The sequence below is a fragment of the Leuciscus leuciscus genome (assembly GCF_965113295.1).
Source record: "Leuciscus leuciscus genome assembly, chromosome: 2".
Lineage (NCBI taxonomy): Eukaryota > Metazoa > Chordata > Actinopteri > Cypriniformes > Leuciscidae > Leuciscus > Leuciscus leuciscus.
In genome coordinates this window covers 34,806,830-34,821,079 of record NC_138726.1, presented here as the reverse complement: position 1 = coordinate 34,821,079, position 14,250 = coordinate 34,806,830, and the positions used below count along the sequence as shown (strand labels likewise).

At 37.0% G+C, this 14,250-nt stretch overlaps 1 protein-coding gene and 1 long non-coding RNA gene across 3 annotated transcripts in view; one reads left to right on the top strand and one right to left on the bottom strand.

Moving 5' to 3' along the window:
- Positions 1 to 9,667, top strand: part of creb3l1 (cAMP responsive element binding protein 3-like 1) — a gene marked incomplete at its 3' end in the record, with an annotated part of 32,261 nt that extends 22,594 nt beyond the window's left edge. Inside the window, exons 6-12 of one of the 2 annotated variants that reach the window (XM_082156987.1) lie at positions 19 to 168; positions 300 to 358; positions 876 to 944; positions 3,784 to 3,883; positions 5,326 to 5,476; positions 6,174 to 6,417; positions 7,401 to 9,667. In XM_082156987.1, the coding sequence (XP_082013113.1) occupies positions 19 to 168; positions 300 to 358; positions 876 to 944; positions 3,784 to 3,883; positions 5,326 to 5,476; positions 6,174 to 6,417; positions 7,401 to 7,437 (810 nt within the window). Of the gene's footprint in view, positions 1 to 18; positions 169 to 299; positions 359 to 875; positions 945 to 3,783; positions 3,884 to 5,325; positions 5,477 to 6,173; positions 6,422 to 7,400 lie in introns of those variants that run through there. The other variant, XM_082156988.1, reaches the window with a different exon arrangement.
- The window catches only part of LOC309492753, a 149,548-nt gene that overhangs the window by 96,197 nt on the left and 39,101 nt on the right, over positions 1 to 14,250 (bottom strand). The gene's annotated exons all lie outside the window — the stretch shown is intronic.

Sequence of the window (14,250 nt, the reverse complement as noted above, 5' to 3'; positions counted from 1 at the left end):
ACTTGTGTTGTAATGCAGAAGCTGCAAGGAACATCAGGCCCTTTGATGCTGACAGAGGAAGAGAAGAGGACTTTGATCGCTGAGGGATATCCTGTCCCCAACAAACTACCGCTCACCAAAACCGAGGAGAAAGCCCTCAAACGAGTGCGCAGGAAAATAAAAAATAAGGTATTACTTATGATCACATACTATTAATATTGAATCAATTTAGTTTCCTATTATATGATATTTGTGTGCTTATATATATACAGTATATATATAAATATATGCTAAAGTAGGTGCATTTTTTTTTCTCTTAGATCTCTGCACAGGAAAGCCGCAGGAAGAAGAAGGAATACGTTGAGTGTTTGGAGAAAAAGTAATTCCACTTTATTATCTCTCCCTCTTATTGCTTTGTTCTCTACCTCTTCAATTCCCTCTCCCTTTCTGACTGCTCTCCTTTTCTTCCCCTTTTGCATTGTTTGTCTAGCACTAGCATCCACTCTCTCTGTGCCTTCATCCTTCTTTCTATTTGTTGACCTCTCCTTTAATCCTCTCTTCTCTCTCACCCCAGCACACCCTCTCCCCGCAAAATACTCTATTTCTTGCTTGCTGTTTTATGGCTTTTGTTGTGTGAATGCGGCCAATGGCTACAGTCCATGCACTCATTGGGGTGTGTGTACGTTTGCATGAGTCATTTTCCCTTTTCTGCTGCTGTTAGGCTCTCAGGGTTTGGATAATGTGCTGGAGAGACTGGACTCACAGTGGACACATACACTGTTTTTTTCCACCATGCTCCCGTCAGTCATGCTGACAGGATTATGTATGGTCAAACATATGGAAACGATTTATTTATGTGTCAATCTGTCATTGTGAACACTTTTTCTCCTCCTCAGAGTGGAGAACTACACTTCAGAGAACAATGAACTTTGGAAAAAAGTTGAGACGCTGGAGAATGCCAACAGGTGAGATACCATATGTGTGCTTGTGTTTAATCACAGTGAATAATTTATAGGTGAATTTTAATCAATTTAATTGTAACCGTATTTGCGGTAAGGGTACGCAGCAGCTTCTTTGCAGTCAGCAGCTGTTGTTAAGTCAGTCCAGATGCACGCAGGTCTTAACCTCCCCTTCCGATCATATAGAGCAGCACCTTTTCATTCTCTACTGGGTGGCCTAGTTAGAACATAGGCGCTGTCGACAGGGTGCTCCATGGGGGATTGGGTGTTATCAAAGTCAGCTTTTTTGTGGATTAACTGTAAAACCTTATTGAAGACACCAGCTCTTAAAGGGGTAGTTCAGCCATCAGTCATCATTTACTCACCCTTATGTTGTTCCAAACCTGTATGACTTACTTTCTTCTTTGGAACACACACATACATACATGTACATATATGGGGTCTAAACATTAGCAAACCTATATGGTTTAGTTTCTTGTATAGAACACAAATGAAGATATTTTTAAAGAATGAGGTTTTGTTCATATAATGAAAGTCAAAATGCTAAATTATATATATATGGGGTTAGTAAAATATATTTTTCTTTAAAGAAACTAATACTTTTATTCAGCAAGGATAAGTTACAAAATATTTCTATTTCAAATAAATGCTGTTCACTTGAACGTTTTCAACATTGACAATAATCACCAAATCAGCATATTAGATGAAGACTAAAGAATTAGAATAAAAAAAAACTCAGCTTTGCCATCACAGAAATATATATTTTAAATATATATATTTTTGTAATGTAAATTGAAATAATATTTCACAGTCTTTCTCTTTTTACTGTATTTTTGATCAAATAAATCCAGCCTAAGAGACTTCTATCAAAAATATTGTTAAAAATCTTACCGACCCCAATCTTGTGAAAGGTGTATAGTAAGTGTATAGTAATGCTTTTTAACGAGGATTGGCTCAGGCCCCTTATTAACAACACACTTAAAGTAGCACGCAGCATGGTGCCGGCCTGCCCCTCATTACAGGATAAAGAGACTGTGTGTGTTGGCTCTCTGCCGATTCTTATTAGGATAGAGCCTTCTGAGTTATCTAAGAGAATTCAAAGAGACAGCAGGGGGGAGTTTGTGTTTGTGTGTTAGTGGGTGGGTTGTATATTAATCTGAGAAAACCACTGTTTATATGATCAACTTGAGATGATTATTGCTTGGTTAGTAGGGCGGTCTGAGCCCCTCTCACAACTGATAACATACTGTGTTAAGCTAGACTAGTCTACAGCACTCATGACAGATTCTGTATTGTATGTATCTGTGAAAACTAATATTAGTTGTTTCGTTTTGGGGTGATGTAGCCAAGTGAAAAAGCACTTAACTCCATGTCCATGTACTGTTTTGGATGAAAGAGTCTGCTAAATGATGAAACACTAAAGTAGCCTTTTATTATTGTTTTTAAACATGTTGCAATGGCTCTCTCTGGTGTTGGAGGAGCTCTCTATCATGTGATGTTGCTTTTTAGTTACTCCACTAGAGGGAGCTCAATGTCCTTTTGTATCATCACTGAATAATTCCTTCTGAGAAAGTCTGCTGCTGAGATTACATGCACAGACACAGGTTCACAAGTTGCTTCTTATATACAGTATAATGTGAAATATTATATGTGCGTGTGTGTGTGCGTGTGTGTATACACATATACAGTATATACTACATACATACATACATACATACATAGTGTATGTATATTTATAGAGTAAAGCTTTATTTAAACAGTAAAAACAAGATAAAATAAATAATTAATAGAAAATAAGAGTTTAAACTAAAAAGAAATAAAAACAATTAAGAATAGAAGATAATTTAGTTTTTGAAAAGACTATACTGCCTGCTATAGAATATTAAATTATGTGGGATACAATATACAATAAACGATTCAAACAGTAGTGAACTACAATTTTTTACATGTAGAATTGTGCATCTGGCAGACACTTTTATCCAAGGCAACTTACATTGCATTGAAAGTATAGATTGTATCAGACGCATGCATTCCTTGGTAACCAAACCCATGATCCTGGCGTTGTTAGTGCTAGAGCTACATATATATTATATCTACATGTCACATTACCTCACCACATTAATTGTTTAACTCAGGTTAGTTATCATTTTAAATAGTTAATATACATTTTTATGTAATTTTGTATAAATTTGTTATCATATAACCAGTCAAAAAATGAGATTATTAAAAAGTGATTCTGATTTGAATTCTGGTTCAAACATAACACTGAAAATAGAAGGCCGAACACATTATCTCACGTAGTGTGCTCTACTTGTGTCCTGAACATTTCTGTAAATGTACTAGGTCATCCAGGTATTCTGTGCAGATGGAAAATGTGCCTATGGTGTGCATACTGCAAAAATAGTATGTGTAGTATGCCATTATATTATACAGATTCTGTGGCTATAAATACAGTAACTATGCAAGTTTTGGGTCACATCAGAGAGTGTGTAAGAGAGGAAAAGAGGAAGAGTATGTTTTATTGGCCTCTGAAGAAGGAAGTTATTGAAGGGGAAATCAATTAACAGCCACTGCACGCATACAGAAGCGATGATGAGGAGTTGGAGTGCGTTTGTGTGGGAGAGACTGTGTGAGTGGTGAGGAGTTCAGTTTATGTAACACTGTGGCAAGTACGAGCTGTATTATCCTCACACGCTCTCTGAGCTTAAGAATAAGAAGATCCTGCTGTTACAAAACGGCACAGAGAAGAACACACATAGCCTGCAGACAAATATGATGCCTACACCCTGAACTGAAGACTTTACTAATCATTTTTCTTTTGTGATGTTGTTTCTGTCATCCGTAGGTCTCTACTTCAACAGCTACAAAGACTGCAGGCTCTAGTGAGCGGGAAAGTGCCTCGATCCTGCAAGATCGCCTCCACGCAGACCGGAACCTGCCTCATGGTATATATGCACACATATACTGTACAAACACATGCATTTATTCCAACACACTCGTATTCACACACACACATTTTCTTTGTGTTTCTCTCTAACAAACCAGAGTCTTATTGAAATGGCCTGGTTTCACAGACAAGGCTTAGATTAAGCCAGGAGTAGGCATTAGTTAAATTAGGACATTTAAAGGTACAATATGTAATAAAATATCCAAAAATCACTTGCACAGTGTGATATATTTCCTGCAGTTGTGTACTTGCAATATCCCAAAGTTCCCAAAGATTTTTCATTTCAAAGAAATTCCAATTTTAAATAATGGCTCGTCCCTGGTCATTGTCGCCTGTCAATGACGTGATATCCGCGTTATCCCTGGTTTCCGCTCGTACTGCCATACTAACCATGGCGACAGACGTGGACAACTGCGTTACGTCCAGCGGCACGCTCACGCTGTTGTTTTGTTCAAACATTATGGACCATGGCAAGCAGACTTTGGGACAAAAGGAGAACTAAAACGAGGATCAATATCAGCGTGGCGTTTTCGAGATGCTGAGAGCTCCACGTCCGCGACTAACTTCGACTTGACAGAGACTCTTGCATGTACTTTATTAGACAGGTGAGCAAATGTACATAAAACTAATCAATGTTATATAGCTCAACATGATGAAATGTTAGAATATGATCAGTATGTTATTCTAATGTTGATCTAGCTTACTGCTAGTCTCATAGAGACAAACTAACACATAGAATAACATTATAACTTTCAACACACTCAAATGCAGTTTAGTGTGATAGTGTAGCTGTAGACCAAGTGAAACAGCGCTACGTTACCTCACAAGTTTCATTCGTCTAATAAACTGACATGTGTGAGTAGTGATTCAGCACTTGCGGGTAGTTCGGTAGAATAAAATGTCTTCATTCCTTTATATCCGCAGGACTCGTGTGTGGCGCTGATATCTGTCTCTCATTAGCAATCGTGCCCTGCTTCACACCACAGTCATGTTAAAAACATCAATGTATTCACTCATCCATAAACATTATTAGATTTTTCGGCATGACGACAAGTTCCATAATTCCGCTTATGCATCATCAATATATATCTTTGTTATCGTAAGAGGTTAGCGATCCCTAGCGTTGAAAAAAAATACATATTGTAGCTTTTATAAATATGCCTGCCTTAGAAAAAAAACATAACTGGTGTGCATCTTGAGACAAAACAATGGCACTGACATATTTTAAGATATGCCAGTGAAAGTTGCTTTCAGTTAAAACTGCTCAAACCTGGGACTAGGCTTAAGCCTTGTCTGTGAAACCGGGAGCTTGTCTGTTTAGTTTAGTCCTTTGATCCTATGCATGTAAAGGCAGGTCAGCGCTGCTCTGACAGCTGTAGTGCAAGTAGATTACAGTGGGGCGGTGTGCTCACCGTGTGTGTGGTTCCTCCTCCTGGCCAGGTGGTGGCGCTGTGTTTTGTGTTGGTGCTGGGCTCATTGGCTCCCTGCCTGCCCGAGCTCTCCCTCTACTCTTCCTCCTTATCCTCATCATCCTCACACACGGTGAAGTCCTCACCACTGCCCTCAGGTGACCTCTACACCACCAGCCAGGGTATGTTTGATCCCTGCCCCTAATGTAAAGTCGAAATCATCAACTTTTATTGTGTACTTTGCATGATATTATTACATTTCTCTGCGTATGTGCAAAGAAGCGTTTATTTGTAGGTCATTCAGCTTTCAGACACATTTAATTATCCAGGCAGATAATAGCTGTGTGTCTTTGACAGCACTGATGTCGTTCCCCCCACAAGAGAGTGAAAGTGTGTGAGTCCGTCTCTCTTATAAAGGTTATTAGTGCAGCTCCTGGGCTGACTGTGCCCATTCCCACCCTCAAATTACTGTCAGACATCCCGGAGAGTTTTAGATTGAAATCATTACTTCCCTTTGAGCAGATTTTACAATCCTCTTTCAACTGTACAGCACACGCCGAGCCTCATCTCTTTCGGCTCTATCAAAGCTGTGCTTGAAAGGGGCTTCAGATGCCTCATCCATTTTCACAAGGGCCCTACAGACTCTGCCTGTGGATGATGGTGATGGGTTGCTGTAGTAACCAAAAATCATAGAAGCCTTAATGTGTATTGGTTTGCCTAGAAGAGTAGCACTCTCTAAATTGTGCTCTTTTTTCCCTTAAACACTGTCTTTGAATCCAAGACACGCTTCTCTTCTCTCTACATATCTCATGAGAATCAAAGTAAGTAAATCATGCAAGACATGTGACATAAGTAACTCTGTTCTCTCTGTGTGTGTAGTCCGCTCCCGTAGCCTGCTCTTCTATGACGAGGGTGGCCCAGTGGAGGACGGCCACAGGGGCTTGCTGAGTGTGGAGAGGATGGAGGGGGTGCCGCGACACGTACAGGACCTGAAGGACAGCCATGAGCAGGATCATTCTGCTCTCGTGAGCAGGTACTTGAACCAGGCCCAACCGGAGCCTGCAAGCTACAGCAACACATCCGCGGCCCCACTCCGTCCCCCTGAACCACACTACCACTCGAGGTGAGACACACACTGACCGTACTTTTAACATAGTCAGGTTTATAAAATTTGAATACAGTCACGTTATAAAATGATTTAATATAGTTATTTTTGTGTTAAAGGCACACTATGCAAGATTTGTACCTTAATATAACAGCTTCGAAATCATTTCGATGGTAAACGAATTCGTAGTAGGGCGAATCACATACATCAACAACATATGAAGCAGCCTCTATGGAAGACACTAACACGCATCCAGACGTGAATCATGGCTGAGTCGACAAAGAAAACAAAGAAAGCACGGTCGGAAGAGTCAAGGAAAAGAAAATGACGGCTCTGCATGAGTGGTATTTACGACAGTAGCGTTAAATACAAGTACTCCACAGCGACTCTAGGGGTCGCTATTTGAGAAAAACGGAAACTGCATAGTGTGCCTTTAAATATAAATTTTGAGTGTTAGATGGCTATCGTTTAAAAGTTTGGGTCAGTAAGATTTTTATTATTTGAAAGAAATTAATACATTTGTTTAGCAAGGACATATTAAATTGATCAAAATTGACAGTAAAAACTTGGTTACAAAATATGGTTAAAACAAAATTACATGGTTTTCTATTTATTTAACGTTCTATTCACCAAAGAATCCTAAACAAAAGAAGTGTATTACAGTTTCCATAAAAATATGAAGCAGCGCAACATTGATAATAATAAGAAATGTTTCTTGAGCAGTAAATCAGCATTAGGATGATTTCTGAAGGATCATGTGACACTGAAGACTGGAGTAATGACGCTGATAACTCATTTGTGCCATCACATGAATAAATCACATTATATATATTCAAATAGAAAACACTTATTCTAAATTGTAATGATATTTCACAATATTACTGGTTTTGCTGTATTTTTGCTAAAATAAACGCAGTCTTGGTGAGCATTAAAGACTTAAAAAATCTTACCGATCCCAAACATCCCTATGAATAATTAGTAATTGTCTCTTTCTTTCTCAGAAAGCGGGATCCTGAGGGAGGAGCTGAATATTTCTAATTTCTCTGAGTGGAGCTGCCTCCGTCACCCAGGCCTCCACTAAAGTCTTATGATCCTGCACTACTCGGCCCTCGACCCTTACCGTTACAGATCCTGAGTCTCCTGACCCCCCTAAAAAAACCAACAAGCCTCATGACCACCATCCAACCCACCTGACATGCATTCCAATGACATTCAGCGCCAGAACTGTGAGAAGAGAAAGGTGTTCATCCATACACTGAAAGTCCCCTTTACCAGCAAGCACTGAGTTTAAGGACTAAGAGAGAGAAGAGAGGATGTGGGCGGTTGTACATGCTGCTCTGTTTTAGATGGATGTGAGCCTGCAGCTCTAAATTCACGAAACACTTTACACAAAGGGTGTGGGAGGGAAAGTTCATGAGTGTTTGTTTTGATTTTCCTAAAATGCCATGAGACTGTCCATTTACTACATATCCTTACACCCCAAAGAACTTCTTTTTTCTTTTTATAACTCTTTTTTTAATCTCTGAATGTTTTCCAGCAGGTGTAATCACAGGTGCCTGACATACTTTGCGGTTTCGCAAAGCTTGCTTTGACAGGATTTTCTTCCGCTGCCATCTTGGCTTGCTTTTTTTCTGCATAAGTTTAAGCTGGATTGCACTTGTTTTGCACTAGGAAAACTAATTGATTTAAGTGCCTTCACATTCTTTTTCATGTAGTCATATTTAAGATGCTCCTAACAGCATATTTTCCTCTTAAACCTCTTTTACTTTGCTTACTTTTATTGATGCGTTTTATTCTATTTTTGTTTTCTACTTTTAAAAGGCAGAGGCTTTTGTACTGAATTTAAAATTTTATCCATAATATATTCTAGTATTGGCAGCATCCAAAAAAGAGCATATTTATTTTATGCACAAAAAAATTATGAAAGTTATTGTGTTTTTTTAAATGAAAGATGATGTAAAGTTTACATGATCTTGTTGTCATAACTGTTAAACAGTTTTTTCTGTTATCTTTATTTCTGTGTAAAGAAAGTTTTGTATATAGAGAAAAATGAACAGGGCCGATCAAATCCTGTGTGTGTTTAACCATGTTCAATCTCTGAAGAATTCTGTACAATCCACATGAATCCATTAAAAACATTGGCCTTAATGGATACAGGATGAAAACAAACAGTTATTGGAAAAAGAAGTGAACCTCTTTGAAAACTAATATTATTTAAAACAGGTTTTTCTGATAATGGAATACTTCTTTTTAATGTTAGTCTGGACTGTCTGTATTCTGTACGTGAGTGAACTGTTTGACCACTGTAAAATTCACCAAAAATATCTGGGAGTTGATAGTGCAGTTGTGTAAATATGCTTTACAAAAGTCTTTTGGTTTGTTATAGATGTCTGTGCTTTAAAACAATTTTTTAAATCATAAAATCTTTTCTTTTTGTTTTTCAGTTCTTTTGTTAAATCATTTTCTTGTCCTCTGTTGCTTCAGCCACAATATTACTTTTATTGTACAGCTAGAGATAACCACTGATAAACATGATATTTAATTGTTCAAGTTGCCTCTGATTAAGTAATGAAAGTGGCTGTCACAAAAGAATCTGTCACAGTCAAATTATTATTCTGTGGTATATGTGCCATAACACAATGAAAAACTGGGTTGGCTGCTTATGACATGGAAGAACAGTAGATAACATCTCATTATCAGCGTAAAACTGAATTCACCATAGTTTAAAAGAGCTTTAATTTTTTATAAGTTTGGTGACAGAGCAGTTTTCATCATCTCTGTTTCAGTCTTCTCACCCATCAATAGATTATTCTTGTCAAATAATAATATTGAACTGGAAAAACATTAAATGTGGATTTGAATGTTTCTAAGTCAATAAATGTAAACTTTATGACTTCATTGCACATACTGTTCACAGACAATTAGTCTCAAACCTGGAACTCCAGAATATCTTAGCGTTCTGGAATTGAATCTAATGCCCAGTATGACGATGGAGTTTCTGCTTTTAAATGTAATTGTTGCTGGTATCATCTGTATCTCTGCCCCTTTTGCCCTTTGTACATATGACTGATGATAAATGTTGGTTGTAAATATGGAGGAGGTATTTTTATATTTCCGATGCATTTTGGTAATCACCATGCGGCTTGGGTTGATTAGTATCTGTGTATGGATCTGGCTGTGTATGTATCTATGCTCTGAACCTCTTGCTTTTTCTGTCGTATCTAAAGTAGAGTTAGAATGAAGCAAAATACAAAATTTGCAGATGCAACCCATTGTCTCCTGTGTTATTTTCTGTATTATACCCTCTTTATGCATAAAACATTATTATTATTAATTGAATTAAAAGGTTGGTGAGGGTGAAGTGATTTTAGGGTCTGCAAAATCAACACCGGTTGTCTTAAGGCGGGCATGCACTGTGCGATTTTCGTCCGATTTTAAGCCGAATTCTGACTTGCGACTCTTTTTCGGGTCGGGACGATTTTCAGCTTTGTCGTGCGTCGTTTTGTCGTGCAGTAGGCTGAAACGAGAGGCGATCATGTCAGAAATGTTGATCGCCTCTCGTGAGGTTATCACACTGTCGAAGACAGCAGAGCTACAAACCGATTGCCCTAAACCGCCTAAACTTAGTGTTTTTCCCTCACTGCGCCTGCGCGAAAACAAAAGTTTAACCATTTAATCTTTAATGCAGCAAGAAAGAAAACGAAAAGAGGGAGATCTTTAAGTTCTGTAGCTATCAAACTAGCTTCAAATTATTGTTGCTTACCTCAAGTTCATATTGCAAAATGGATGATTATACCACGTCTAAGCCACCTGCGATGTAGGCCTAGCTTAGCTACGCGTGCCCCTATTATTAATTTGTAAAACAATGCTCATGTTAAACAAGCTGTTTTTGAAATAAAGCTGTTTTTAATTTTCATTAATGACTGATTAGTGCGTGTTCGGACATATTATTGACGGTTAATAATTTTAGTTAGGCTATAGGCCTGTAATTCATTGTTTACAAAGAGTAGGCTATAAGCTTCTATCTAATCTTCGCAGCATTTCCGTAATGCGGTGATGCGCCATGAACTTATTGCGTGGCAAATTAATTATAATAGCCTATCAATTTAATAATAAAAGTAGGCCTTCCCTAATAATAATAATACAATAATACTTAGGCCTATAATAATTGAATACATACATTGGAAATGTTAAATAGCCTACTCTTGATATTGATAGCTGAAGCTTGTTTTGACAATATCTCTGGATAGCCTATCATGGTCTATTAGCAGCAGTCAAGTCGCAGCTCGACGTTCGGACCGTAGGCCTATAGTGTGAGCACATAAAACGCGAGCTTTGGCTTTACATCGCATGCGATCTACTTGCTCGTTCAGTGAGTAGGCTTTGTAACCTTATACTGTCTATGTAACCTTGCTGAATTCGCACAGTGTATGCCCGCCTTTAAGCGTTCACTGTATTTTCATATTATAGCCACCAGGTGTCAGCACTCTGTCCCTCACCATACAAATAGCACAATATGTTTCATGTTTTTTTTTTGTTTTTTTTTACATGACCATACTTATTATTATGCTATTAAATGAAACAATCATGCTGTTTGATAAATGTTATTTTATTTTTCAATATAGTTTGATATATAGGTTTGATATATCTGAAAAGCAATCTCACAACAATTCTGGAATGGCATTAAAAACAAACAATATCAGTGAATTATACACAATATCACATACTAACATGCTATTGCTCAGCTAAACGGTTTGTGTGGGTGATGTGATAAACAAGACTGAACACATTTCAATCAAACTGGTTGATCAAGTTTAAAATGCATTTAGTTATGAACATTAGTGGAAAGAAGAGTCATTTAAAAAAGTTGAGGTCTAAAAGACACATTACAGTATTTTCCCACAATATTGAAACAACACATGAAAGTGTTGAACTTTTTTCAAGGTAAACTGTAATTAAAGTTATTAAACACTGTCAGAATTAGTGCATAGGATTGAGTGCTGCAATATACATATTTTCAATGTAGTTCCAGCAAGCAGATTAGTTATTTGGAGAGAATTTGCTCTGTGGTTCCTCTAAACTCTCCAACTCTCCTGCAGCACTGCATTCTGTTATAATATTATTAACAAAACTATGACAAAACCTCAAGTCACTCATTTTGTATGCGCAGTTAAATTGGGCTCCATCTTGACAAAGAGATTTGCTGATAGATTAAGTCTTTTCTATGATCTTATAACTCCTGCATGCTACCCGCAACACCAGCTCAGTTTTGCTTGAGAACAACATGACATGCTAGTCCACCACAGACAGCACTATACTAGCTCTAACCAGCATAGACCAGCCTGGACCAATACGAAATTCATGCTGGTTTATTCAAAAAAAAAATTAGCAGCTAAAATTGCTGTTAAAAAATTGCCAAAATCTGACAGTAAAACACTGTGTTCCATTGAAACACACATTTTTTAACAGTACTCTACTGTATTTTAAGTAAAGGGATTTTACTGTTTTCAATGCATTATGGGCTGTGTTAAATTACATTAGTCTACAATGCAGTATTTTTTATTTGGTGTTGGAGTGCGATTACAAGAGACTGTTTTGTCAGTTAGGTTGCAATTTTCAAATAGCATCCAAAAGCATTTTCAGTCTTGTACTTGCTAACAATTTTTCACAAACTTCATTTGTAAAGCACTTTTTCGACACCCGTTCGAAGGACATCTGCTTTACATCGCCATTTGCCATCCGAAGTCCTGCAGCATTGAGCTGCATCTGCACCTACAAACTACACAGTATTTTCCACTATTTTCAGTTAAGTAATGTTTGAAATCGATGCTCATCAAGCTGTTGAGCTAGTGTGTGGTTTAAAAATGTCTCTTCAGCGCTAAAATGTGAATCATTCAAACACTTATAGCCTACACGCACTTTACAGTCACCAGGTTTGATCAGTTTTAAAATGTCTGTTCAACGCTGCAATGAGCAAAATTCGAAATTATATATTTACAGGCATTTTAAAATCACCAGGTTTTATCAGTTTGTTTCACATCATCTATAAACTTTGAAGACTGGTTACCAACAAGTTAATCTGTTGCCCGTTGGTAATAGCTTTTTAACACATTGATAAGTGTATTTATTTTATTTTTTTAAGTAAAAGTGCAAAAAAGAACAAAAGCAAAACAACTTTTTTAAAAAGTGTTTTTTTTTTAAGTCTAAAAGAATGAAAATCTAAAAACTTAAATTAAATCAATTAGACCAACCATAGTTGATTCGCATTGTAGCTGAATAGCTGTCCAGGTGTAAGTTAGTTATGTGGTTTCATTACCATCTATACAAAAGGTAACATCTAAGGAATAATGTTGAGCTGTAATGTAAAAATTCAGCAGTGAATCTGAACAGTAGAAACGTGTTTAAAAAAAAAACTTTGCTAGTGTTATGGAGAAATGAGTTGACTTGAGACATGCAGGGAGTGTTTTGTTAGTCGTCACAATTATTAATCTCCTTGTTATCTGGGTTGTACTATACATTTAAATTTCTAGAGTTATTCTGATAAAATATTCAGTTTGCTGCTGTTTTACAGTATCCTGGAATACATCAGGAGACAACATGCTGACAGGTGATGTTCATCATGGTTGGTTGGGTGTAAAATGAATCAATTTTCATTCACTAGGACTCTTGTAGAAGGTACACATGCCTTCTCACTAGAAATTATTTTTTAAAGTGGGAAAAAACCCTGAACAAATGTTTGTTTTTTTCACTAAAATATTACATTTGTTGCATGCTACATGTTCTTGGTAGTTTTTTTTTAATATATATTAAAAAAATACATTAAATAATGAATCTTCAGTCTAATTATTTCAACCCATTATTTTATGCCTTTGTACAAAAATAATGAATTTAAAGTAACCATAATGATGTAGTAAATTGAAATAAGCACAGAAATGTACTGCATTTAATTTTACAGAAAAAAGCTGTTAAATAATTCACAGTATGAATACCATAGAATTACAGTAGATTACTGGCGACTCTGCTGCCAGTATTTTACTGTAAATTAGGAAAAATACAGAATTATACTGTATTTCATGTTTACGGTAATAAACCGTAAAATATTTTCACAGTATGATTGCTGTAAAATTACAGTAAAATGCTGACGACTCTGCTGCCAGTATTTTACCGTTATTTTACAGATAATTTTTTTTACAGTGAGGGACTTCAGCCAGTTTGTGCGATAAAGATTATTTTAAGAACAGTTCGAATAGAGGTTGTGCTTCAGACCCACAGAGAAATAAAACCTAGGGAGAGAAATAAAACCTAGGGAGAGAGCGCGAGAGAGGATAAAGAAATGGGGAGAGGAGGAGGAGGAAAGGAACATAGGCTGTCTTCCTCCCACATAAATATCCATAATTCTCAGTATGCAGCCTGTGTCTGTGTGCATGCTTGTGTGCACTTGGTATTGATACTATTATTCTATTTTTATTTCTTGAAAGCTGTAATAATTTTAAACTCAGAATCTGACAATAAATACTCAGTTGAGCTGAAATTCATGGTATGAATCGTCTGTGACTGGGGCTGTGTCAGCAACAGTAAATGTATAATATGAACTTTATGCTGTTAATTGAGGTAACTGCAGGTGTAAACTCATTTTCAAGAAGACAGCATCTGTGACCATATCCCCACAGGACTGCAATGTAAGTAAAGCACCAAGGCCAGCCAACTATGGATCATTACATAATATTTTTGTTCAAACAAGTCATTAATGAGGATGATTCTCTAAGGAGCAACTGGGACCTTGTGTCGTGATGAGCTTAAATAGAAACCCTATGTTTCATTTCAAAAGTGTTCCTATGAATTAATTCAAAA